The sequence below is a fragment of the Mauremys mutica genome, chromosome 12 (assembly GCF_020497125.1).
Source record: "Mauremys mutica isolate MM-2020 ecotype Southern chromosome 12, ASM2049712v1, whole genome shotgun sequence".
NCBI classification, from domain to species: Eukaryota; Metazoa; Chordata; order Testudines; family Geoemydidae; genus Mauremys; species Mauremys mutica.
Window position 1 is genome coordinate 3,720,042 of NC_059083.1, and position 25,096 is coordinate 3,745,137.

At 67.6% G+C, this 25,096-nt stretch overlaps 1 protein-coding gene across 1 annotated transcript; it reads right to left on the reverse strand.

The window, feature by feature from the left end:
• Positions 1-2,985: 2,985 nt before the first annotated feature.
• On the reverse strand, positions 2,986-23,994 carry AGPAT1 (1-acylglycerol-3-phosphate O-acyltransferase 1). The gene is made up of 7 exons (XM_044983165.1): positions 23,869-23,994; positions 8,741-8,927; positions 7,919-8,052; positions 6,311-6,486; positions 5,917-6,012; positions 4,374-4,446; positions 2,986-4,127 (listed from the first exon to the last, which is right to left on the reverse strand). Exons 2-7 carry the CDS (start codon positions 8,923-8,925, stop codon positions 3,967-3,969), a joined length of 825 nt encoding a protein of 274 aa, XP_044839100.1. The 5' UTR covers positions 8,926-8,927; positions 23,869-23,994; the 3' UTR covers positions 2,986-3,966.
• Positions 23,995-25,096: the final 1,102 nt, after the last annotated feature.

The window sequence follows — 25,096 nt, forward strand, 5'->3', positions numbered from 1 at the left end:
CCGCGGGGGAGGGGGGAGGGCGGGGGCAGAGGGAATGAGTCGGGGGGGGGGTGAGTGCAGCGGCCAGCGCCTCTCAGTGCCCCCCCAGCGCTGCCGGTGCGGCTCCAGGAGGTGGAGGGGCCTGACCCCAGGAGAGGGGCCCCCCGAGAGGGGCTGTCGCACTGAAAGGGCCCCCCCCACGGGCTGCACGGGGCCACGAGTGGGCACCATCTGTGAGTCCGTGACACCCCCTCACTCCCGGCCCACAGCCCAGCTTTGCTGGTGCCCCTCACTCCCGACCTGCAGCCCCTGCCAGCCCAGCCCTGCCCCCACAGCTCTGCCGGTGCCCCTCACTCCCGACCCGCAGCCCCTGCCCAGCCCAGCCCTGCCCCCCCCAGCCCTGCCGGTGCCCCTCACTCCCGACCCGCAGCCCCTGCCAGCCCAGCCCTGCCCCCACAGCTCTGCCGGTGCCCCTCACTCCCGACCCGCAGCCCCTGCCAGCCCAGCCCTGCCCCCACAGCTCTGCCGGTGCCCCTCACTCCCGACCCGCAGCCCCTGCCAGCCCAGCCCTGCCCCCCCCCAGCTCTGCTGGTGCCCCTCACTCCCGACCCGCAGCCCCTGCCCCCAACCAGCTCTGCCGGTGCCCCTCACTCCCGACCCGCAGCCCCTGCCAGCCCAGCCCTGCCGGTGCCCCTCACTCCCAACCTGCAGCCCCTGCCCCCAGCCCTGCCCCCCGCCAGCTCTGCCGGTGCCCCTCACTCCCGACCCGCAGCCCCTGCCCCCAGCCCTGCCCCCCTCCAGCTCTGCCGGTGCCCCTCACTCCCGACATGCAGCCCCTGCCAGCCCAGCCCTGCCCCCCCAGCTCTGCCGGTGCCCCTCACTCCCGACATGCAGCCCCCAGCCTGCAGGTGCCCGAGCCCCCTCCCCCTGGCAATGGGGCTCTGCACAGGCCCCCGCCCCCTCCCTGATCCAGGGGTAGGATGTCACCCCAGAGCTATGACATCATCCTTTGCTGTGTGACATCACAGCCTGCTGTCCCCGCCAGGGTGACATCATCAGCCCTGCGTGATGTCACAGCCCTCTCTGGAGGTCATGACCCCAAAGCCTGTGACCTCATCAGCCTTCCCCCAGGCGGGCCCGCCCACGGCGTGACATCATCCCCTCTGTGTGATGTCACCAGTCTGTGTGTAATGGCAGCACTCCCCTCCTCCGGGCCAATGAGGTCACCACTCTGCGTAACCTCAGTGCCCCACCCCCTGTGACATCATCAGCCCCTTTGCCCCCTGACAGCGCTTAATCGGGGTGATGTCACAGTCTCCCTTGGAGACAGGGCCTGGAAGCGAACGCAGAGGCCACGCCCCCTTCCCCTGGTGTGCCCCACAGGGCCAAGGCCCCACCCCTCTCAGCTGACTGCCCCATATTGGCCTGGGATGGACAGGAAGGGGCGTGACAAAGGGAGGGGGGGATTTTCTGTAACATTTCTATGGCCCCGAAGCGTGCCTCAGTTTCCCTCCTTGGTACTCACCACGGCAAAGGCTCTGGGGGCAGGTGAGGGGCGGCGTGTGGGCCCCGCCACTGGCTGGGGGCATTAACGGCCAGGCTGGGACCGACCCCAGGGGGCCGGAAAGCCAAGGGAGCCCCCCTGGCCCGGCCGGCACCCCCAGCCCCGGAGGCAGAGCAGGGCCCTGGCAGGGGAGCGAGGGGGGTGACAGGGCTCCAGCGGCGCGGCCCATTCGCTGCAGCGAGCCTGTGGTGGAGCAGGGGCTGTCTGTGTGGGGGAGGGGAGAGCAGGGAGGATTTTAGGGGAGATGCAGGTATTCAGCGGTAACATGAGCTAGGCCTGGGGGAGGGGAGGTGACACCTCTGCCCAGGAGCTGGACAAAGGAAAGGGGCGGAGGGGAAGGGTTGAGTCAGTCTTGGGTTGGGGAACTGGGTGGTGGGTTTCAGGGGATCCTAGGCTGGGATCCAAGCACCCTGAACCCCCCCGAAAGGCCAGATCGAGGGGTCCTGGCTCTGAACACGAGCTGGGCTGTATCCTGGGTTCCTGGTGTTCAATAAACCTTCTGTGTTACTGGCTGGCTGAGAGTCACTGTGAGTCCCAGGAAGAGGGGGGCAGGGCCGGACTCCCCCACACTCCGTGACAGAGCCCCACAGCCGGACCTGGGCAGCTATGGGGCACCGTGGGCCCAGTCTGCTATCCCAGGAGCCTGGGCACAGAGCAGAGCCTGGAGGTCCACTACCAGGGGGAGGAGCTCCTGGTTCAGGCCCCACCCCCAGTGACCAGGGGGAGGAGCTCCCAGCCCAAGCCCCACCCCACGCCACCTGCAGTGACCAGGGGGAGGCACCGTGGGGCAGCCACATTCTATGGTGTTTATTAAAAGCAGAACGGTCGCGGGCGCAGGGACCCGACGCCCTCCCAACAACCCCCCCAGGAGAGGGTGCCCTGGGGGATCCTTAGGGGGCTGGGTGCCCCCCTCACCCCAGGTCCCCCCATGGAGCAGATGGAGTGAGGGGAACAATTGGCAAGATCCCCCCCCCCCGCCCCACAAGTTACAAAGAAACAGTTAATAAATACATCCCATGGCCCCCTGCTCCTGGGGCGTGGCCTATCCTGACAGCCAATCAGAAGCTAGCATTCCCCCACCCCCACAAAAAAAACCTGAACCATGGAGCCCCTGCACAAATGAAAACCCCCCATCAGAAGCCAGGGGTCCCGGCCAGCCCCCTATCCCCCACCAGCCCCCCATTCCCCCAGCCAGCCCCCACCACCCCCTCTCTGCCCCCCATTCCCCCACCAGCCCACATCACCCCACCCAGCCCCCAGCGCCCCTCCTTCCCTCCCCATCCCTCCCCCACCCAGCCCCCACAACCTGATCTCCTGCCCTCCACTAGCCTCGCAACCCCCTCCAATCCCCTTCCCTCCACCCCGCTGACCCCCTTCCTTCCTCTGACCCTCCCGTCCATGGAGCAAACCCCTCCCCCCAGTTAGGGGGGACTCCTGGGCCACCCTCCCCATTTCCCTGGGGGGGGTTATGCCACCTCCCCCCCCATCCATCCCGCAGCATCTCTGCCTCTGGGGGCATCGACAGGGGGCACGGCCCCCCCTTCCTGGGCAGGATCCATCCAGATTGGGGGGGGGTAATAAACATCCCTCCCTCCCCGGGTAAGATTCTTCCACTGATGAGCGAATCTGGGAGGGGGGGAATTTGTCTCTCTTGTGCCCACTCCCCCCCGCCACACGGCACCATCCATCGTGTCCCTGGCACGGACTCCTTTCCACGGAGCGCCCACAGCTGGGGGGCAGAGAGCATGTGGGGCAGGAACAAACTTCTCTTCCGTGGCTTCCTCCCCCCCAGCAGGAGGGTGGAGTGGAACGGTCTGTGGCTTCCTCCCCCCCAGCAGGAGGGTGGAGTGGAACAGTCCCTGGCTTCCTCCCCCCCAGCAGGAGGGTGGAGTGGAACGGTCCCTGGCTTTCTCTCTCTGCTCCCCCCAAAGGTTGAAGTGGAACAGTCCGCAGCTTACTTTCTTCCTGGGGGAGGTTGTAGTGGAACAGTCCATGAGGTCCTTTTTTCCCCCTGGCTCCCCCCAGTGGGAGGGAGGAATGGGTTGGTCCACAGCTTCGGTTCTTCCTCCCAGCAGGAGGCTGGAGTGGATTATTTAATCCTCCTTCCACCCTTAGGAAACTGGAATGGATCAGTCCAAGGTTCAAGCTGGAATGGATCAGTCCATTGTTTAATCCTCCTCCCCCCCTTAGGAAACTGGAATGGATCAGTCCATGGTTCAGGCTGGAGTGGATCAATCCATGTTGACAAGACTGGGGGGAGGTGATGGTGGGGGAGCAGGAGATACCAAGTGGCTAAACCAGGAGGGGGGTGTCAGAACGCTGGGTTACTCCGTCTGGTCCGTGGCTGCCCTGCCTGGTGGGCGTGGCTGGTGCTGGCCCCGCCCACTCAGCACAGGCTCCGCCCCAGCTGGCTGGCGGGGGTGTCACTGTGGGGCAGGGGGGTCCCGGCCGGGGCTCAGCTCCCCCGACAGGCTGTCGAAGGCCTCGAGCATGGCCTGGCGCACGCGCTCCGTCAGCGCCGGCACCGCCTCCGGGCCCAGCCCCCGCGTGGGCATCGGCGCCAGCACCTGGATCAGACAGCGCCCTGCGGGGGAGGGGGCACGTCAGCGGGGCGAGGGGGGCCTGCCCCGCCCCACCCCACCTGCGGCCCCCCACAGCTCCCTTCCCCACGGCCCCCTCCCCCCCTGCGGCCCCCCACAGCTCCCTTCCCCCCGACCCACCGCGCACGGCCCCCTTCTGTAACCTCCAGCCCCCCACAGCTCCCTTCTCCCGCCTACAGCCCCTCCCCAACCCCCCTCCATCAGCCGCTCCCTGAGCCGAGGTCGCTCACCCGTTGTGAATCTTCTCTCCTTCTTGCTGTAGAAGTCGCGGTACGAGGACATCACGATGGGGATCACGGGCACCTGGGAGGGGAGGGGGGGTCAGAATCCCAGCCTGTGCCCCAAAGCAGCGCCCTGCCCCCCGTCTCCGTCCCGTCTCACACCCGGAGCTGCTGGGCCCGCTGGCCTGGCCCCGCGTGGGCAGCGCTGGGGGGCAGCGAGTTAGGAGCTGCTGCGGGGGGGGGGGTTACTGGGACCGGCGCTGACCCACCCCCAGGCACCCGGGTTTGCAAGTCCCCGACGCCTGCCCGAGCCCCACACGCCGGGGCGGCTCCGTGTTAATAAACCTGCTTCCTCCTGCCCCCCAACAGGGGGTTTGCTGGGGAGCTCGGCTCCGTCCCAGGGCCGGGGCGTGTCCCCCCACAGCGAGGGGGCGGGCGGGGGCCAGGCTCGGGGGTGCAAGGCCGGGGCTGGGGCGTGTCCTCACCATAGCGAGGGGGCGGGCGGGGGCAGGCTCGGGGGTGCGAGGCCGGGGCGTGTCCCCCCACAGCAGGGGGGGCGGCGGGGAGCAGGCTCTGGGGTGTGGGGCCGGGGCTGGGGCGTGTCCTCCCCACAGCGAGGGGGGCGGGGGGGCCAGGCTCTGGGGTGTGGGGCTGGGGCTGGGGTGTGTCCTCCCCACAGCGAGGGGGGCGGAGGGGGCCAGGCTCTGGGGTGTGGGGCCGGGGCTGGGGCGTGTCCTCCCCACAGCGAGGGGGGGGGCAGGCTCAGGGGTGCAAGGCCGGGGCTGGGGGGGCCTGGCAGTGTGAGTCGGGAGCGGCTCAAGCCGGGTGTGGGGCTCCCCGTGGGGCTGAGGGATCACAGCATGGGGGGGGTCACTGGCCCGGCTCTGGGAGAGGCAGCGCAGGCTGGGGAGGGAATGGGGCCCAGCGGTGCCACGGGCCCAGGCTGCACCCCGGGGACCCCGTCACCCCCCCCCCAGTAACTCGCTGCACCCAGCCCAGCCAGCATAGGGCTGAGAATCTCCCCAGTACCCACCCCCCATCAACCTGCTACCTGGGGCCGGGGGGGACGTACCTGGGCCTGCACGGTCGGGGGGGGCCTGGGGGGGCGGGGGAACGTACCTGGGCCCGAACAGGGGGGTCAGGAGCCAAAGAGGGGGTGGGGGGCCCTCAGGGGAACATACCTGGGCCCGCGCGGCCGGGAGGGGGGGGCTGGGGGGGGACGTACCTGGGCCTGCACGGCCGGGGGGGGCGTACCTGGGCCCGCGCGGCCGGGGGGGTCCGGGGGGGGGAACGTACCTGGGCCCGCGCGGCCGGGAGGGGGGGCCCGGGGGGGGGAACGTACCTGGGCCCGCGCGGCCGGGCGGGGGGGTCCGGGGGGGGGCAAGTACCTGGGCCCGCGCGGCCGGGAGGGGGACGTACCTGGGCCCGCGCGGCCGGGAGGGGGGGCCCGGGGGGGGGACGTACCTGGGCCCGCGCGGCCGGGAGGGGGGGCCCGGGGGGGGACGTACCTGGGCCTGCACGGCCAGGAGGGGGGGCCCGGGGGGGGACGTACCTGGGCCTGCACGGCCAGGTGGAAGGCCCCGCGTTTGAAGGGCAGCATGGAGCCATTGTGGTTCCTGGTTCCTTCGGGGAACACCCAGACCCGGACCTGCCAGAGAGCCTGGGGTGAGAGCAGGGACCCCCCCAGTGCCCCCCACCCCCCCATGGAGCCCCCCATACCCCCCACCTCCACACAGACACCCCCATAGCTCCCACCTCCACACAGACACCCCCATGGAGCACCCCCAGACACACAGACACCCCCATGGAGCCCCCCCGGACACACAGACACCCCCATGGAGCCCCCCAGACACACAGACACCCCCATGGAGCCCCCCCAGACACCCCCATGGAGCCCCCCCCGACACACAGACACCCCATGGAGCCCCCCAGCCGTGCACCCCTACGTTGTCGCGCAGCATGGTCTGCGCCGTCTCCGACATGACGCCGATGGCGTCGTCCGTTTTCCTGCGGTTGATGAAGATGATGCCGCCGAGCCAGCAGGCCAGGCCCACGGTGCCCATGTACATCAGCTCCTTCTTGGCTATGGGCACGCAGCGGTCGGGCAGCACCTCCATCATCCCTGCGGGGAGCGCGGGGTTAACGGGCTGGGTGACCTCCCCGCCCCCCCACCGGCCCTGCGGGGAGCGCGGGGTTAACGGGCCGGGACACCCCCCCCCCCGCTCCCTCCACCGGCCCTGCGGGGAGCGCGGGGTTAACGGGCCGGGACACCCCCCCCCATCCCCTCCACCGGCCCTGCGGGGAGCGCGGGGTTACCGGGCTGGGTGACCTCCCCGCCCCCCCACCGGCCCTGTGGGGAGCGCGGGGTTAACGGGCCGGGAGACCCCCCCCACCCCCTCCACCGGCCCTGCGGGGAGCGCGGGGTTAACGGGCCGGGACACCCCCCCGCCAGCTCTGCGGGGAGCGCGGGGTTAATGGGCCGGGAGACCCACCCCGCCCCCTCCACCGGCCCTGCAGGGAGCGCGGGGTTAATGGGCCGGGACACCCCCCCCCGCTCCCTCCACCGGCCCTGCGGGGAGCGCGGGGTTAACGGGCCGGGAGACCCCCCCCACCCACCGGCCCTGCGGGGAGCGCGGGGTTAACGGGCTGGGAGACCCCCCCCCACCGGCCCTGCGGGGAGCGCGGGGTTAACGGGCTGGGAGACCCCCCCCCACCGGCCCTGCGGGGAGCGCGGGGTTAACGGGCTGGGAGACCCCCCCCACCGGCCCTGCGGGGAGCGCGGGGTTAACGGGCGGGGAGACCCCCCCCCCACCGGCCCTGCGGGGAGCGCGGGGTTAACGGGCTGGGAGACCCCCCCCCCACCGGCCCGGCGGGGAGCGCGGGGGTTACGGGCTGGGAGACCCCCCCCCACCGGCCCTGCGGGGAGCGCGGGGTTAACGGGCTGGGAGTCCCCCCCCCACCGGCCCTGCGGGGAGCGCGGGGTTAACGGGCTGGGAGACCCCCCCCCCACCGGCCCTGCGGGGAGCGCGGGGTTAACGGGCTGGGAGACCCCCCCCCCCACCGGCCCTGCGGGGAGCGCGGGGTTAACGGGCTGGGAGACCCCCCCCCACCGGCCCTGCGGGGAGCGCGGGGTTAACGGGCTGGGAGACCCCCCCCCCACCGGCCCTGCGGGGAGCGCGGGGTTAACAGGGTGGGTCACCCCCCCCCACCGGCCCTGCGGGGAGCACGGGGTTAACGGGCCGGGAGACCCCCCCCCCCACCGGCCCTGCGGGGAGTGCGGGGTTAACGGGCCAGGAGACCCCCCAGCAGTTGACCCAACCCACTCCCCACAATGCCCTCTGCTGGGCCCAGCAGGGACTGCAGTAGCTGGGTGCGCCCAGCCCGTAGCCCCGCCCCCAGCACTCAGCCCGTAGCCCCGCCCCCAGCCCGTAGCTCCGCCCCCAGCACTGAGCCCATAGCCCCGCCCGTAGCTCCGCCCCCAGCACTGAGCCCAGAGTCCCGCCTCCAGCCCGTAGCCCCGCCCCCCGCCCGTAGCCCCGCCCCGGCGGCCGCACCCAGCAGGTCCAGCGAGCTCTGGTGGTTGGACACCACGACGAAGGGCTCGGGCAGCTTGAAATGCTCCAGGCCGCGAACCTCGATGCGGATCCCGTACAGATACTTCACGTGGTGCAGCATGAACCGGATGATCCTGGGGGGCAGAGACACGCTGGGGGGCTGGGGGCAGCAACCCCCCCCCCGGGCTAGATTCCAGCCCCAGGCTGCACCGAGACGGGGCCAGCCCCCCGCCGGCTACAGCCCCCCCCCCAGCCGTATCCCAGCCCCCGGGACCCCCGGCACTCTGCCCCCCCTGGCCCCCGGGACCCCCGGCACTCTGACCCCCCCCAGCCGTATCCCAGCCCCCGGGACCCCCGGCACTCTGCCCCCCCTGGCCCCCGGGACCCCCGGCACTCTGACCCCCCCCCCGGCTGTATCCCAGCCCCTGGCACCCCCGGCACTCTGCCCCCCCCGGCTGTATCCCAGCCCCTGGCACCCCCGGCACTCTGCCCCCCCCCCAGCCGTATCCCAGCCCCTGGGACCCCCGGCACTCTGCCCCCCCCGCTGTATCCCGCCCCCGGGACCCCCGATCCCATATAGCCCCCCCCAGCCGTATCCCAGCCCCTGGGACCCCCGGCACTCTGCCCCCCCGTGCCCCCGGGACCCCCGGCACTCTGCCCCCCCGGCTGTATCCCAGCCCCTGGGACCCCCGGCACTCCGCCCCCCCGGCTGTATCCCAGCCCCTGGCACCCCCGGCACTCTGACCCCCCGGCTGTATCCCAGCCCCTGGCACCCCTGGCACTCCGCCCCCCCCCCCGGCAGAGCCCCCCGGCCGCGCTCACCTCATGTTCTCCACGCTGCGGCCCCGCAGGGCGCAGAGCGGGATGACCAGCACGGCCAGCGTCAGGATCCAGCCGTTGTAGAAGCCCATCTTGCAGAAGTAGCGGAAGGAGGCGCTGCACTCGTAGAGCAGGGGCACCGCCAGCAGCAGCAGCGCGAGCGCCCACTGGGCCAGCGACAGCTCCATGCCTGCGGGGACACGGCCGTCAGCAGCCTGCCGGGGGCTGCGGGGCGGGGGGGGGCACCGGCAGGGCGGGGGGGGCAGGGGGCTGCAGGTCGGGAGGGGCACCGGCAGGGCGGGGGGGGGCAGGGCTGGGGTAGCAGGGGCTGCGGGTCGGCGACTCTGTCAGCCGCGAGGCTCTGTGGAAAATCACGTCAAAGTCTGGCTGCCCGAGCCAAGGTCTCGGCTCGGTAAGTCTCCTCCGAGGCCAGACGCTGCCTCCATCCCGGGCAGCGGCTCCGCCCTGAGCCCTGCGGCAGACGAACTGGCGTGAGACGAGGCCGTGTCCCGGCACCAGCCTTCTCTCCGTTTTCTTGGCAGCAATGAAAACACGGACCCAGCCCGTCACCGCAGGGCATCGGCAGCCAGCGGCCTCCTCCAGCCGCTCTCGTCCCCGGGCCAGAGCGAATATCGGCAACAATGACCCAACTCCGCTACGCAGGGGGTTGTGCGGTAGCTGCGCACTCAAGGGAGGACCTACAACCAGCCCGTAACAAGAGCCTCGGGCTGACTCTGAACATGGGCAAACCAGGCACCAGACCCGGCAGGGAAGAGCCACCGTGACAAAGAGGAAGTGGAGAATGTCGAACTTTTGCCTGTCTTGGCAGCCGGCTCTCAGGGAGGGCAGCGAGAGACGTCGACACTCGGCACAGGCTGCCCGCCGGGCGTTCGACAATCACAACCTCACAACGCACCCGAGACTCCTAGCGCACAAAGTGGTGCTCACCCCAACTCCCCTCCCTGGCTGGGAGACGTGGGTGAGCAACAGAAAACACCTGGACAACCTGCAGCGCCAGCACCAGCACGTCCTTGGGAAGATCCTGCACATAACGCGGGAGGCTCGTGGCACTAGTGTCAGTGTCTCCAGAGACCCACAGCGTCGGTGATTCTCCAGCCCCGGCTGAGGCGGAGCGGGCCCCGCGTGTGCACGCCTGACGTGCGCTCACCAGAACAACGGCGGGATGCCCAGCTCACCAGGAGAAAGTACACGGGAGGCCAGAGAAACACTGCAAAGACACGTGCAAGATAAACCTCACCAGCTGTGGCACCGGCAGCGCACGCTGGGACACGGCAGCCCAGGGGAGGGGTGACCGGCCAAGACTTGTCAGGGAGGAACATCCGCTATTGAGGAAAACTGCCTTGCCCTGCTCGCAGAAACACACCGGCCAAGCAAGGAAACACACCGGCCACGCGGCGACCGCGGGCCAGCCCTGGCTTCCACCACCACCCGCAACGTCTGCCACGGATCCGACTCCTCAGGCACCACAGGACCCATGAAAACTAAAACCTGTGAAAGATCATCCTTGAGGGACTGCCGACGAGTACATGGACACGCCGTGTGAACAACTGTAACCACGCGCGGCTTGTCTGCGGTACACATACACACCGTGTGTACAACTGTACCCACACGCAGCTTGTCTGCGGTACACGGACACGCCGTGTGAACAACTGTACCCACGCGCGGCTTGTCTGCGGTACACGTACACACCGTGTGAACAACTGTACCCACGCGCGGCTTGTCTGCGGTACACGTACACACCGTGTGAACAACTGTACCCACGCGCGGCTTGTCTGCGGTACACGTACACACCGTGTGAACAACTGTACCCACGCGCGGCTTGTCTGCGGTACACGTACACACCGTGTGTACAACTGTACCCACGCGCGGCTTGTCTGCGGTACACGTACACACCGTGTGTACAACTGTACCCACGCGCGGCTTGTCTGCGGTACACGTACACACCGTGTGTACAACTGTACCCACGCGCGGCTTGTCTGCAGTACGCGTACACACCGTGTGTACAACTGTACCCACGCGCGGCTTGTCTGCAGTACGCGTACACACCGTGTGTACAACTGTACCCACGCGCGGCTTGTCTGCGGTACGCGTACACACCGTGTGTACAACTGTACACACACACGGCTTGTCTGCGGTACGCGTACACACCGTGTGTACAACTGTACCCACGCGCGGCTTGTCTGCGGTACACGCATACCCACCGTGTGTACAACTGTACATACACACCGTGTGTACAACTGTACCCACGCGTGGCTTGTCTGCGGTACACACACACCGTGTGTACAACTGTACCCACGCGCGGCTTGTCTGCGGTACACGCATACACACCGTGTGTACAACTGTACCCACGCGCGGCTTGTCTGCGGTACACGCATACACACCGTGTGTACAACTGTACCCACGCGCGGCTTGTCTGCGGTACGCGTACACACCGTGTGTACAACTGTACACACACACGGCTTGTCTGCGGTACACGCATACACACCGTGTGTACAACTGTACCCACGCGCGGCTTGTCTGCGGTACGCGTACACACCGTGTGTACAACTGTACACACACACGGCTTGTCTGCGGTACACATACACACCGTGTGTACAACTGTACCCACGCGCGGCTTGTCTGCGGTACACGCATACACACCGTGTGTACAACTGTACACACACACGGCTTGTCTGCGGTACACGCATACACACCGTGTGTACAACTGTACCCACGCGTGGCTTGTCTGCGGTACACACACACACCGTGTGTACAACTGTACCCACGCGCGGCTTGTCTGCGGTACACGCATACACACCGTGTGTACAACTGTACCCACGCGCGGCTTGTCTGCGGTACACGCATACACACCGTGTGTACAACTGTACACACACACGGCTTGTCTGCGGTACACATACACACCGTGTGTACAACTGTACCCACGCGCGGCTTGTCTGCGGTACACGCATACACACCGTGTGTACAACTGTACCCACGCGCGGCTTGTCTGCGGTACACGCATACACACCGTGTGTACAACTGTACCCACGCGCGGCTTGTCTGCGGTACGCGTACACACCGTGTGTACAACTGTACACACACACGGCTTGTCTGCGGTACACATACACACCGTGTGTACAACTGTACCCATGCGCGGCTTGTCTGCGGTACACACACACACCGTGTGTACAACTGTACCCACGCGCGGCTTGTCTGCGGTACACACACACACCGTGTGTACAACTGTACCCACGCGCGGCTTGTCTGCGGTACACGCGTACACACCGTGTGTATAACTGTACCCACGCGCGGCTTGTCTGCGGTACACATACACACCGTGTGTACAACTGTACCCACGCACGGCTTGTCTGCGGTACACATACACACCGTGTGTACAACTGTAACCACGCGCGGCTGGTCTGCGGTACACATACACACCGTGTGTATAACTGTACCCACGCACGGCTTGTCTGCGGTACACATACACACCGTGTGTACAACTGTACACACACACGGCTTGTCTGCGGTACACATACACACCGTGTGTACAACTGTAACCACGCGCGGCTTGTCTGCGGTACACACACACACCGTGTGTACAACTGTAACCACGCACGGCTTGTCTGCGGTACACATACACACTGTGTGTACAACTGTACACACACACGGCTTGTCTGCGGTACACATACACACCGTGTGTACAACTGTAATCACGCATGGCTTGTCTGCGGTACACACACACACTGTGTGTACAACTGTACACACACACGGCTTGTCTGCGGTACACATACACACTGTGTGTACAACTGTAATCACGTGTGGCTTGTCTGCGGTACACATACACACCGTGTGTACAACTGTACACACACACGGCTTGTCTGCGGTACACATACACACCGTGTGTACAACTGTAATCACGTGTGGCTTGTCTGCGGTACACATACACACCGTGTGTACAACTGTACACACACACGGCTTGTCTGCGGTACACATACACACCGTGTGTACAACTGTAATCACGTTTGGCTTGTCTGCGGTACACATACACACCGTGTGTACAACTGTACACACACACGGCTTGTCTGCGGTACACATACACACCGTGTGTACAACTGTAACCATGCGCGGCTTGTCTGCGGTACACATACACACACACGGCTTGTCTGCGGTACACATACACACCGTGTGTACAACTGTAACCACGCACGGCTTGTCTGCGGTACGCGTACATGCCGTGTGTACAACTGTAACCACGCACGGCTTGTCTGGAGCACGTGTACACACCGTGTGTACAACTGTAACCACGCACGGCTTGTCTGCGGTACACATACACACCGTGTGTACAATTATACACACACACGGCTTGTCTGCCGTACGCGTACACACCGTGTGAACTGTACACACACACAGCTTGTCTGCAGTACACGTACACACCGTGTGAACAACTGTAACCACGCACGGCTTGTCTGCGGTATGTGTACACACCGTGTCTACAATTGTAACCACGTGCGGCTTGTCCGGAGCATGCGTACACAGCGTGTGTACACCTGTACACACGCACGGCTTGTCTGCAGTGTGTGTAATATCGACACGCCCGGACTGCGCCTGCACTGTATGCATGTGCCCAGGGGCCGTGCCCTAGAACGCAGATTGCACACCCAGGGCCTGGGTGCAGCGTCCATGCTCACGTGATGTCCCCAGAATCCTAGGGTATGAGGGGTGGAAGGGCCCCCAGGCGGTTCTAGTCCCACCCCCTGCTCAAAGCAGGACCAATCCCAACTCAATCAGCCCAGCCAGGGCTTTGTCAGGCCGGGCCTTAAACACCTCTAAGGAAGGAGATTCCACCCCCTCCCTAGGGAACCCATTCCAGGGCTTCACCACCCTCCTAGGGAAAGAGTGTTTCCTAATATCCAACCTAGACCTCCCCCACTGCAACTTGAGACCATTACTCCTTGTTCTGTCATCTGCCACCACTGAGAACAGTCTAGATCCATCCACTCTGGAACCCCCCTTTCAGGTAGTTGAAAGCAGCTATCAAATCCCCCCTCATTCTTCTCTTCTGCAGGCTAAACAATCCCAGTTCCCTCAGCCTCTCCTCATAAGTCATGTGCTCCAGCCCCCTGATCATTTTTGTTGCCCTCCGCTGGACTCCCTCCAATTTATCCACATCCTTCTTGTAGTGTGGGGCCCAAAACTGGACACGGTCTCCAGATGAGGCCTCACCAGTGTGGAATAGAGGGGAATGATCACATTCCTCGATCTGCTGGCAATGCCCCTACTTATACAGCCCAAAATGCCATTAGCCTTCTTGGCAACAAGGGCCACTGCTGACTCGTATCCAGCTTTTCGTCCACTGTAACCCCCAGGTCCTTTTCTGCAGAACTGCTGCCCAGCCATTCGGTCCCTAGTCTGTAGCAGTGCCTGGGATTCTTCCGTCCTGAGTGCAGGACTCTGCACTTGTCCTTGTTGAACCTCATCAGGTTTCTTTTGGCCCAATCCTCTAATTTGTGTAGGTCCCTCTGTATCCTAGCCCTACCCTCCAGCGTATCTACCACTCCTCCCAGTTTAGTGTCATCTGCAAACTTGCTAAGGGTGCAGCCCACACCATCCTCCAGATCGTTAATGAACAAAACCGGCCCCAGCACCGACCCTTGGGGCACTCCACTTGATACCGGCTGCCAACTAGACATGGAACCATTGATCACTACCCGTTGAGCCCGACCCTCTAGCCAGTTTTCTATCCACCTTACCGTCCATTCATCCAGCCCAGACTTCTGTAACTTGCTGGCAAGATACTGTGGGAGACTGTATCAAAAGCTTTGCTAAAGTCCAGAACTAGCACATCCACTGCTTTCCCCTCAGCCACAGAGCCGGTTATCTCCTCATAGAAGGCAATTAGGTTAGTCAGGCAGGACTTGCCCTTGGTGAATCCATGCTGACTGTTCCTGATCACTTCCCCCTCCTCTGAGCGCTCAGGATTGATTCCTTGAGGACCTGCTCCAGGAGTTTTCCAGGGATTGAGGTGAGGCTGACTGGCCTGTAGTTCCCCGGATCCTCCTCCTTCCCTTTTTTAAAAGCTGGGCACAACATTCGCCTTTTTCCAGTCATCCAGGACCTCCCCCGATCACCAGGAGTTTTCAAAGATAATGGCCAATGGCTCTGCAATCTCATCGGCCAACTCCTCTAGCACCCTCGGCTGCAGCGCATCCGGCCCCATGGACTGGTGCTCGTCCAGCTTTTCTCAATACTCCCGAACCCCTTCTCTCCCCACAGAGGGCTGGTCACCTCCTCCCCATGCCGGGCTGCCCAGTGCCGCAGGCTGGGAGCTGCCCTTGTTCGCGAAGACAGAGGCAAAAATCGCACTGAGTCCATCAGCTTTCTCCACATCCTCCGTCACTAGGCTGCCTCCCCCATTCAGTGAGGGGCCCCCACTTCCCTTGACTTTCTTCTTGCTGCCGACACACCTGGAGAAACCCTTCCTGTTACTCTGACCAGCGCTCGGCGCTGCAGCTCCGAGTGGGCCCTGGCCTCCGGATTTCACCCCGGCGTGGCTGAGCGACACCGTGACCCTCCTCCCTGCTCGCTGCCCAATCTTCCACTTCTTGGAAGCTTCCTTTTTGTGTTTAAGATCAGCCAGGATCTCACGGTGACGCCCAGCTGGTCGCCTGCCATATTTGCTTTTCTTTCTGTACATCGGGATGGTTTGTTCCTTCAACCTCACTAAGGATTGTTTAAAATTCAGCTAAACTACTGCAGGGAACGTCACCCCGCAGCCGATCAGTCCGTCGAGCGCGTCCCTTTGCAGCGCACGATGCACTCACGGGCGGGATGTTCACAAGCGTCTCTCGCACGCTGGATCTGCACACGCCGTGCGTCCCCACTACGGAGCCCAGTGCAGCTCTTCACTCACTGTACATTCCCACGCACGCAGCGTGTGCAGCCGGAGCCGGTGCCATCCACACAGCCTGTGCCCAGCGGCCTGGAACCCGCCGTGCGTCGCCAGCCCTGAGCTCTGGGGCGCCCCAGGGACCCTCCTCCAGCCCTTTGGTTCTCTCCCCGCTAGCAGCCTGCACGGGCCGTGCCCCAGCGATGCCCCTGTGCCCCCCGCCGGCAGGGCAGGCAGACGCTGGGGGTACCGGGGGCCGGACGGGCAGTACCCCCAGGCTGCCGTGCGCTGGCCTGTGCCCGCCGGCAGGGCAGGCAGACGCTGGGGGTACCAGGAGCCGGACGGGCGGAACCCCCAGGCTGCCGTGCGCTGGCCTGTGCCCGCCGGCAGGGCAGGCAGACGCTGGGGGTACCGGGGGCCGGACGGGCAGTACCCCCAGGCTGCCGTGCGCTGGCCTGTGCCCGCCGGCAGGGCAGGCAGACGGTGGGGGTCCCCGGGGGCCGGACGGGCAGAACCCCCAGGCTGCCGTGCGCTGGCCTGTGCCCGCCGGCAGGGCAGGCAGACGCTGGGGGCCCCCGGGGGCCGGACGGGCGGAACCCCCAGGCTGCCGTGCGCTGGCCCGTGCCCGCCGGCAGGGCAGGCAGACGCTGGGGGCCCCCGGGGGCCGGACGGGCAGAACCCCCAGGCTGCCGTGCGCTGGCCCGTGCCCGCCGGCAGGGCAGGCAGACGCTGGGGGTACCGGGGGCCGGACGGGCAGTACCCCCAGGCTGCCGTGCGCTGGCCCGTGCCCGCCGGCAGGGCAGGCAGACGCTGGGGATACCGGGGGCCGGACGGGCAGAACCCCCAGGCTGCCGTGCGCTGGCCCGTGCCCGCCGGCAGGACAGGCAGACGCTGGGGGCCCCCGGGGGCCGGACGGGCAGTACCCCCAGGCTGCCGTGCGCTGGCCCGTGCCCGCCGGCAGGGCAGGCAGACGCTGGGGATACCGGGGGCCGGACGGGCAGAACCCCCAGGCTGCCGTGCGCTGGCCCGTGCCCGCCGGCAGGACAGGCAGACGCTGGGGGCCCCCGGGGGCCGGACGGGCAGTACCCCAGGCTGCCGTGCGCTGGCCTGTGCCCGCCGGCAGGGCAGGCAGACGCTGGGGGTACCGGGGGCCGGACGGGCAGTACCCCCAGGCTGCCGTGCGCTGGCCCGTGCCCGCCGGCAGGGCAGGCAGACGCTGGGGGTACCGGGGGCCGGACGGGCAGTACCCCCAGGCTGCCATGCGCTGGCCCGTGCCCGCCGGCAGGACAGGCAGACGCTGGGGGCCCCCGGGGGCCGGACGGGCAGTACCCCCAGGCTGCCGTGCGCTGGCCCGTGCCCGCCGGCAGGGCAGGCAGACGCTGGGGGCCCCCGGGGGCCGGACGGGCAGTACCCCCAGGCTGCCGTGCGCTGGCCCGTGCCCACCGGCAGGGCAGGCAGACGCTGGGGGTACCGGGGGCCGGACGGGCAGAACCCCCAGGGTGCCGTGCGCTGGCCCGTGCCCGCCGGCAGGGCAGGCAGACGCAGCGGGTACCGGGGGCCGGACGGGCAGAACCCCCAGGCTGCCGTGCGCTGGCCCGTGCCCGCCGGCAGGGCAGGCAGACGCTGGGGGTACCGGGGGCCGGACGGGCAGAACCCCCAGGCTGCCGTGCGCTGGCCCGTGCCCGCCGGCAGGGCAGGCAGACGCTGGGGGTCACCGGGGGCCGGACGGGCAGAACCCCCAGGCTGCCGTGCGCTGGCCCGTGCCCGCCGGCAGGGCAGGCAGACGCTGGGGGCCCCCGGGGGCCGGACGGGCGGTACCCCCAGGCTGCCGTGCGCTGGCCCGTGCCCGCCGGCAGGACAGGCAGACGCTGGGGGCCCCCGGGGGCCGGACGGGCAGTACCCCCAGGCTGCCGTGCGCTGGCCTGTGCCCGCCGGCAGGGCAGGCAGACGCTGGGGGTACCGGGGGCCGGACGGGCAGTACCCCCAGGCTGCCCTGGAATCTGGCTCCGTTCGGGTCAGCGCTCACGTCCGGCTCGGCCTCCGCCCGGAGCACCACGGGGGGGATGGGGAACGCCGCCTGGTTTTAACGCTCGCTGTCAACCGGAGCGGAGAGGCTGTAAGGCCCCATCCCCCACGGCCTCCTGCTCAGTACAACACACCCACAGGGCGTGTAACACACCGTCAGCGCAGACACACCCCACACCCGTACCTAACACACCGTGCAGACACGCCCCACACCCGTACCTAACACCCAGAGCGTGGCGCACACCCACAGGGCGTGTAACACACCGTCAGCGCACAGACACGCCCCACACCCGTACCTAATACACCGTACAGACACGCCCCACACCCGTACCTAACACACCGTACAGACACGCCCCACACCCGTAGCTAACGCACCGAGCGTGGCGCACACCCACGGGGCGTGTAACACACCGTCAGCGCACAGACACGCCCCACACCCGTACCTAACACACCGAGCGTGGCGCACACCCACGGGGCGTGTAACACACCGTCAGCGCACAGACACGCCCCACACCCGTACCTAACACACCGTACAGACACGCCCCACACCCGTACCTAACACCCAGAGCGTGGCGCACACCCACAGGGCGTGTAACACACCGTCAGCGCACAGACACGCCCCACACCCGTACCTAATACACCGTACAGACACGCCCCACACCCGTACCTAACACACCGTACAGACACACCCCACACCCGTACCTAACACACCGAGCGTGGTGCACACCCACGGGGCGTGTAACACACCGTCAGCGCACAGACACGCCCCACACCCGTACCTAACACACCGTACAGACACACCCCACACCCGTACCTAACACACCGTACAGACACGCCCCACACCCGTACCTAACACCCAGAGCGTGGCGCACACCCACAGGGCGTGTAACACACCGTCAGCGCACAGACACGCCCCACACCCGTACCTAATACACCGTACAGACACGCCCCACACCCGGACCTAACACACCGTACAGACACGCCCCACACCCGTACCTAACACACCGAGCGTGGCGCACACCCACGGGGCGTGTAACACACCGTCAGCGCACAGACACGCCCCACACCCGTACCTAACACACCGTACAGACACGCCCCACACACGTAGCTAACGCACCGAGCGTGGCGCACACCCACGGGGCGTGTAACACACCGTCAGCGCACAGACACGCCCCACACCCGTACCTAACACACCGTACAGACACGCCCCACACCCGTACCTAACACCCAGAGCGTGGCGCACACCCACAGGGCGTGTAACACACCGTCAGCGCACAGACACGCCCCACACCCGTACCTAATACACCGTACAGACACGCCCCACACCCGTACCTAACACACCATACAGACACGCCCCACACCCGTACCTAACACACCGAGCGTGGCGCACACCCACGGGGCGTGTAACACACCGTCAGCGCACAGACACGCCCCACACCCGTACCTAACACACCGTACAGACATGCCCCACACCCGTACCTAACACACCGTACAGACACGCCCCACACCCGTAGCTAACGCACCGAGCGTGGCGCACACCCACGGGGCGTGTAACACACCGTCAGCGCACAGACACGCCCCACACCCGTACCTAACACACCGAGCGTGGCGCACACCCACGGGGCGTGTAACACACCGTCAGCGCACAGACACACCCCACACCCGTACCTAACACACCGTACAGACACGCCCCACACCCGTACCTAACACACCGTGCAGACACGCCCCACACCCGTACGTAACACACCGTGCAGACACGCCCCACACCCGTACCTAACACACCGTGCAGACACGCCCCACACCCGTACCTAACACACCGTGCAGACACGCCCCACACCCGTACCTAACGCACCGTGCAGACACGCCCCACACCCGTACCTAACGCACCGTGCAGACACGCCCCACACCCGTACCTAACACACAGAGCGTGGCTCACACCCACGGGGTGTGTAACACACTGTCAGCGCACAGACACGCCCCACACCCGTACCTAACACACCGTACAGACACGCCCCACACCCGTACCTAACACACCGTACAGACACGCCCCACACCTGTACCTAACACACCGAGCGTGGCGCACACCCACGGGGCGTGTAACACACCGTCAGCGCACAGACACACCCCACACCCGTACCTAACACACCGTACAGACACGCCCCACACCCGTACCTAACACACCGTACAGACACGCCCCACACCTGTACCTAACACCCAGAGCGTGGCGCACACCCACGGGGCGTGTAACACACCGTCAGCGCACAGACACGCCCCACACCCGTACCTAACACACAGAGCATGGCGCACACCCACGGGGCGTGTTACACACCGTCAGCGCACAGACACGCCCCACACCCGTACCTAACGCACCGTGCAGACACGCCCCACACCCGTACCTAACGCACCGTGCAGACACGCCCCACACCCGTACCTAACGCACCGTACAGACACGCCCCACACCCGTACCTAACACACCGAGCGTGGCGCACACCCACGGGGCGTGTAACACACCGTCAGCGCACAGACACACCCCACACCCGTACCTAACACACCGTACAGACACGCCCCACACCCGTACCTAACACACCGTGCAGACACGCGCCACACCCGTACGTAACACACCGTGCAGACACGCCCCACACCCGTACGTAACACACCGTGCAGACACGCCCCACACCCGTACCTAACACACCGTGCAGACACGCCCCACACCCGTACCTAACGCACCGTGCAGACACGCCCCACACCCGTACCTAACGCACCGTGCAGACACGCCCCACACCCGTACCTAACGCACCGTACAGACACGCCCCACACCCGTACCTAACACACCGAGCGTGGCGCACACCCACGGGGCGTGTAACACACCGTCAGCGCACAGACACACCCCACACCCGTACCTAACACACCGTACAGACACGCCCCACACCCGTACCTAACACACAGAGCGTGGCTCACACCCACGGGGTGTGTAACACACTGTCAGCGCACAGACACGCCCCACACCCGTACCTAACACACCGTACAGACACGCCCCACACCCGTACCTAACACACCGTACAGACACGCCCCACACCCGTACCTAACACACCGTACAGACACGCCCCACACCTGTACCTAACACACACCGAGCGTGGCGCACACCCACGGGGCATGTAACACACAGTCAGCGCACCGTCACACCCCTAACCCGTACCTAACACACCGTACAGACACGCCCCACACCCGTACCTAACACACCGTACAGACACGCCCCACACCTGTACCTAACACCCAGAGCGTGGCGCACACCCACGGGGCGTGTAACACACCGTCAGCGCACAGACACGCCCCACACCCGTACCTAACACACAGAGCATGGCGCACACCCACGGGGCGTGTTACACACCGTCAGCGCACAGACACGCCCCACACCCGTACTTAACACACCGTACAGACACGCCCCACACCCGTACCTAACACACAGAGCGTGCCTCACACCCACGGGGCGTGTAACACACCGTCAGCACACAGACATGCCCCACACCCGTACCTAACACACAGAGCGTGGCGCACACCCACGGGGTGTGTAACACACCGTCAGCGCACAGACACGCCCCACACCCGTACCTAACACACCGTACAGACACGCCCCACACCCGTACCTAACACCCAGAGCGTGGCGCACACCCACGGGGCGTGTAACACGCCGTCAGCGCACAGACACGCCGCACACCCGTACCTAACACACCGTACAGACACACCCCACACCCGTACCTAACACACGGAGCGTGGATCACACCCACGGGGCGTGTAACACACTGTCTATACACATGGTATATATAATATGTTGACAGTCTCACACACGTGCTCACACACACACAAACATACCGAGTATGTCATATTGTGTCAGTACACACGCCGAGTAGGTATTATCGGGTGCTATACGTGCTCTCCCCCCGCCCGCACACACAGTATACAATGTACACACAAACACGCAGGGTGTATGATACTGCCTACGTACTCACACACAGGGTTTGCATATAGCACACTGTCTATACAGCCATCTGCACGGCATGCGATATACACCCGTGTGCGTATCTAGAGACAGCACAACACACCCAGAGGATAGATAATATCCTGTCTCTACACACGCCCACAGTGTAATACACTGTGTGCGAGTGTAACAAGCACACACACTGAACAGCCAAACGCTCTCAGGACCTGGCCAAACGCAGGGTGTGTATACAACCGACAGAGACCGTACACAACCCCTCCTACACACACACACACACTGTAACATACCTCCCTACCCACTGTGTGCGAGTGTAACAAGCACACACACTGAACAGCCAAACGCTCTCAGGAGCTGGCCAAACGCAGGGTGTGTGTACAACCGACAGAGACTGTACACAACACCCCCTACACACACACACAGACGCCCTGTACACACCTCTCGCCCAGGCACACCAAGCTGTTTGGCGGAGAATTTCCAGCGGTTTCCCAGTCCCAGCGGGTGCCCCCAGGGCGCGGCCGATGGAGACGCGCGCGGAGCGGAGGGACGGGGAATTTCCTCGCCTGCGGCTGGAGGAGAAGCCGAGGCTGGCGCAGAAGGGGGCAGCCGGGTGGTGGAGACGGGGGGCTCCGGGGAATGGGGTGAGCAGCTCGCCCCACGTCCCGCCGGGGGAGCCGCCTGGCCCACGCTCAGAGGCTCCGCATTCCCGAGCTGGGGCTGCGCGGTGCCAGGCCGCGCCCACGCCCGCACGGCAGGGAACGCGAGAGGTGCCGCCCGCCAGCCCTGACTCCAGGAGCTGGGGCTTCGAGGACGCCGGGCAGCCCAGGCCGGGAGCACCGCACGGGACCGGAGAGAAACCAAGCACAGGAGCCACCCCGGGCCGGGCAGCGCCGCGGGCCAGTCCCTGGCAGTGCCGCCACGAGACGGGCAGAGCCCCCCCGGGCCCTGCCAAACGCAGAGCCGGGGGCACGTCCCCCCCCAGCGCGCAGGGCAGACGGGCAGAGCCCCCCCAGGCCCTGCCAAACGCAGAGCCGGGGGCACGTCGCGGCCTGGCACACGCCCCCCCCCCGGCGCGCAGGGGAGACGGGCAGAGCCCCCCCAGGCCTTGCCAAACGCAGAGCCGGGGGCACGTCGCGGCCGGGCACACGCCCCCCCCCCGGCGCGCAGGGGAGACGGGCAGAGCCCCCCCAGGCCTTGCCAAACGCAGAGCCGGGGGCACGTCGCAGCCTGGCACACGCCCCCCCCCCAGCGCGCAGGGGAGACGGGCAGAGCCCCCCCAGGCCTTGCCAAGCGCAGAGCCGGGGGCACGTCGCAGCCTGGCACACGCCCCCCCAGCGCGCAGGGGAGACGGGCAGAGCCCCCCCCCAGGCCTTGCCAAACGCAGAGCCAGGGGCACGTCGCTGCCTGGCACACGCCCCCCCGGCGCGCAGGGCAGACGGGCAGAGCCCCCCCCAGGCCTTGCCAACCGCAGAGCCAGGGGCACGTCGCAGCCCGGCACACGCCCCCCCCCGGCGCAGGGCAGACACACGCCCGGCCCGCCTGGTACAGCCCCGTGTGTCCATCGCCCAGGCTGTGCCACAGCCCCCGGCCAGGGCAGCTCCTCACCCGCACCCAGGCCCCCGGCTGCCCCCCCAGCTGCCCCCCCGGCCCAGCCCGGCCCGCACCAGGGGCACCATCCGGGGGGGGGCCTCTGCCACAGGCCCGGGGGGGCGGCTCTGGGGGGGCCGGGGGGGGCTCTGTGCCACAGGCCCGGGGGGAGCGGCTCTGGGGGGGGCCGGGGGGGCTCTGTGCCACAGGCCCGGGGGGGGGCTCTGGGGGGGGCGGGGGGGCTCTGTGCCACAGGCCGGGGGGGCTCTGGGGCGCCCGGGGCGGGCTCTGGGGCGCCCGGGGGGGGGCTCTGTGCTACAGGCCGGGGGGGCTCTGGGGGGGCGGGGGGGGTCTCTGTGCCACAGGCCGGGGGGAGCGGCTCTGGGGGGGGCTGGGGGGGCTCTGTGCCACAGGCCGGGGGGGGCGGCTCGGGGGGGGGGGCCGGGGGGGCTCTGTGCCACAGGCCGGGGGAGGGGCGCTGGGGGGGCGGGGGGGCAGTCTCCGAGCGGGGCGGGGGCAGGAGCGGACTCAGGAAGAGGAAGAGGCGGGAGGCGGCGGGGGGCCCGGGGGGGGGATGGGGAGACGGTGACCCCCCCCGCCCCTCCCCCGCTGGGGGCCCCGCACCCCCCCATCCCGCACCTGGGGCTGCGGTGGGGCCCCCCCGGCGCTACCCCCCGGGCCGGGCCATGCGCGGGGCCGGGCTGCGGCCGGTGCAGGATGCGGAGCCTCCGGATGCTGCTGCGGCGCCGCCTCCCCCCGCGCTGGGGGGCCCGGCAGGAAGTGGGGGGGCGGGAGACGGGCAGCGCCGGCAGCCAATCAGCGCCCGCCCGCCGGGCCCCGCCCCGCCCCTCCTGAGCCCCCCACCCCGCCCCTCCCCCCTCCGCCCCCCTCTTCTATCCCCCGGCCTCCCTGAGCCCCCCGCCCCGCCCCTCCAGCCCCCCTGTGCCCCCCTTCTACCCCCCCCCCGTCCTCCCCCCCACCCTCCATCCCCTCAGCCAGCCCCCCTCCCCCCTGTCCTCCCCCCCTCCCTCCATCCCCTCAGCCAGCCCCCCTCCCCCCCGTCCTCCCCCCTCCCTCCATCCCCTCAGCCAGCCCCCCTCCCCCCTGTCCTCCCCCCCACCCTCCGTCCCCTCAGCCAGCCCCCCTCCCCCCGTCCTCCCCCGCTCCCTCCATCCCCTCAGCCAGCCCCACTCCCCCCTGTCCTCCCCCCCTCCCTCCGTCCCCTTATCCAGCCCCCCTCGCCCATGTCCTCCCCCCCTCCCTCCGTCCCCTCAGCCAGCCCCCCTCCCCCCGTCCTCCCCCCCTCCCTCCATCCCCTCAGCCAGCCCCCCTCCCCCCCGTCCTCCCCCGGTCCCTCGATCCCCTCAGCCAGCCCCACTCCCCCCTGTCCTCCCCCCCTCCCTCCGTCCCTCCAGCCCCCCTCCCCCCTGTCCTCCCCCCTCCCTCCGTCCCCTCAGCCAGCCCCCCTCCCCCCTGTCCTCCCCCCTCCCTCCGTCCCCTCAGCCAGCCCCCCCTCCCCCCGGTCCTCCCCCCCTCCCTCCGTCCCTCCAGCCCCCGATCCTTCCCCGCTCTGTCCCTCCTCCGGCCCCATCCCTCCATCATCTACCCCTCCCCCCAGCCCGGCTCCCAGCCCGGTGCCGGGCGCTCGGGGCGTCGGGGGCCCCCGGGGCTGCGTCCCCGCCCACCCCACCTCCCAGCCCGGTGCCGGGCGCTCGGGGCGTCGGGGGCCCCCGGGGCTGCGTCCCCGCCCTCCCCACCTCCCAGCCCGGCGCCGGGCGCTCGGGGCGTCAGGGGCCCCCGGGGCTGCGTCCCCGCCCTCCCCACCTCCCAGCCCGGCGCCCGGCGCTACGGGCGTCAGGGGCCCCCG

Coding starts and splice junctions, on each gene's coding strand:
- AGPAT1 (XM_044983165.1), bottom strand. CDS start 8,925: ATGGAGCTGTCGCTGGCCCAGTGGGCGCTCGCGCTGCTGCTGCTGGCG. Junction 8,053..8,740: donor CGCAGCGTGGAGAACATGAG/GTGAGCGCGGCC, acceptor TCTGCCCCCCAG/GATCATCCGGTTCATGCTGC. Junction 6,487..7,918: donor GAGCTCGCTGGACCTGCTGG/GTGCGGCCGCCG, acceptor CGCTCCCCGCAG/GGATGATGGAGGTGCTGCCC.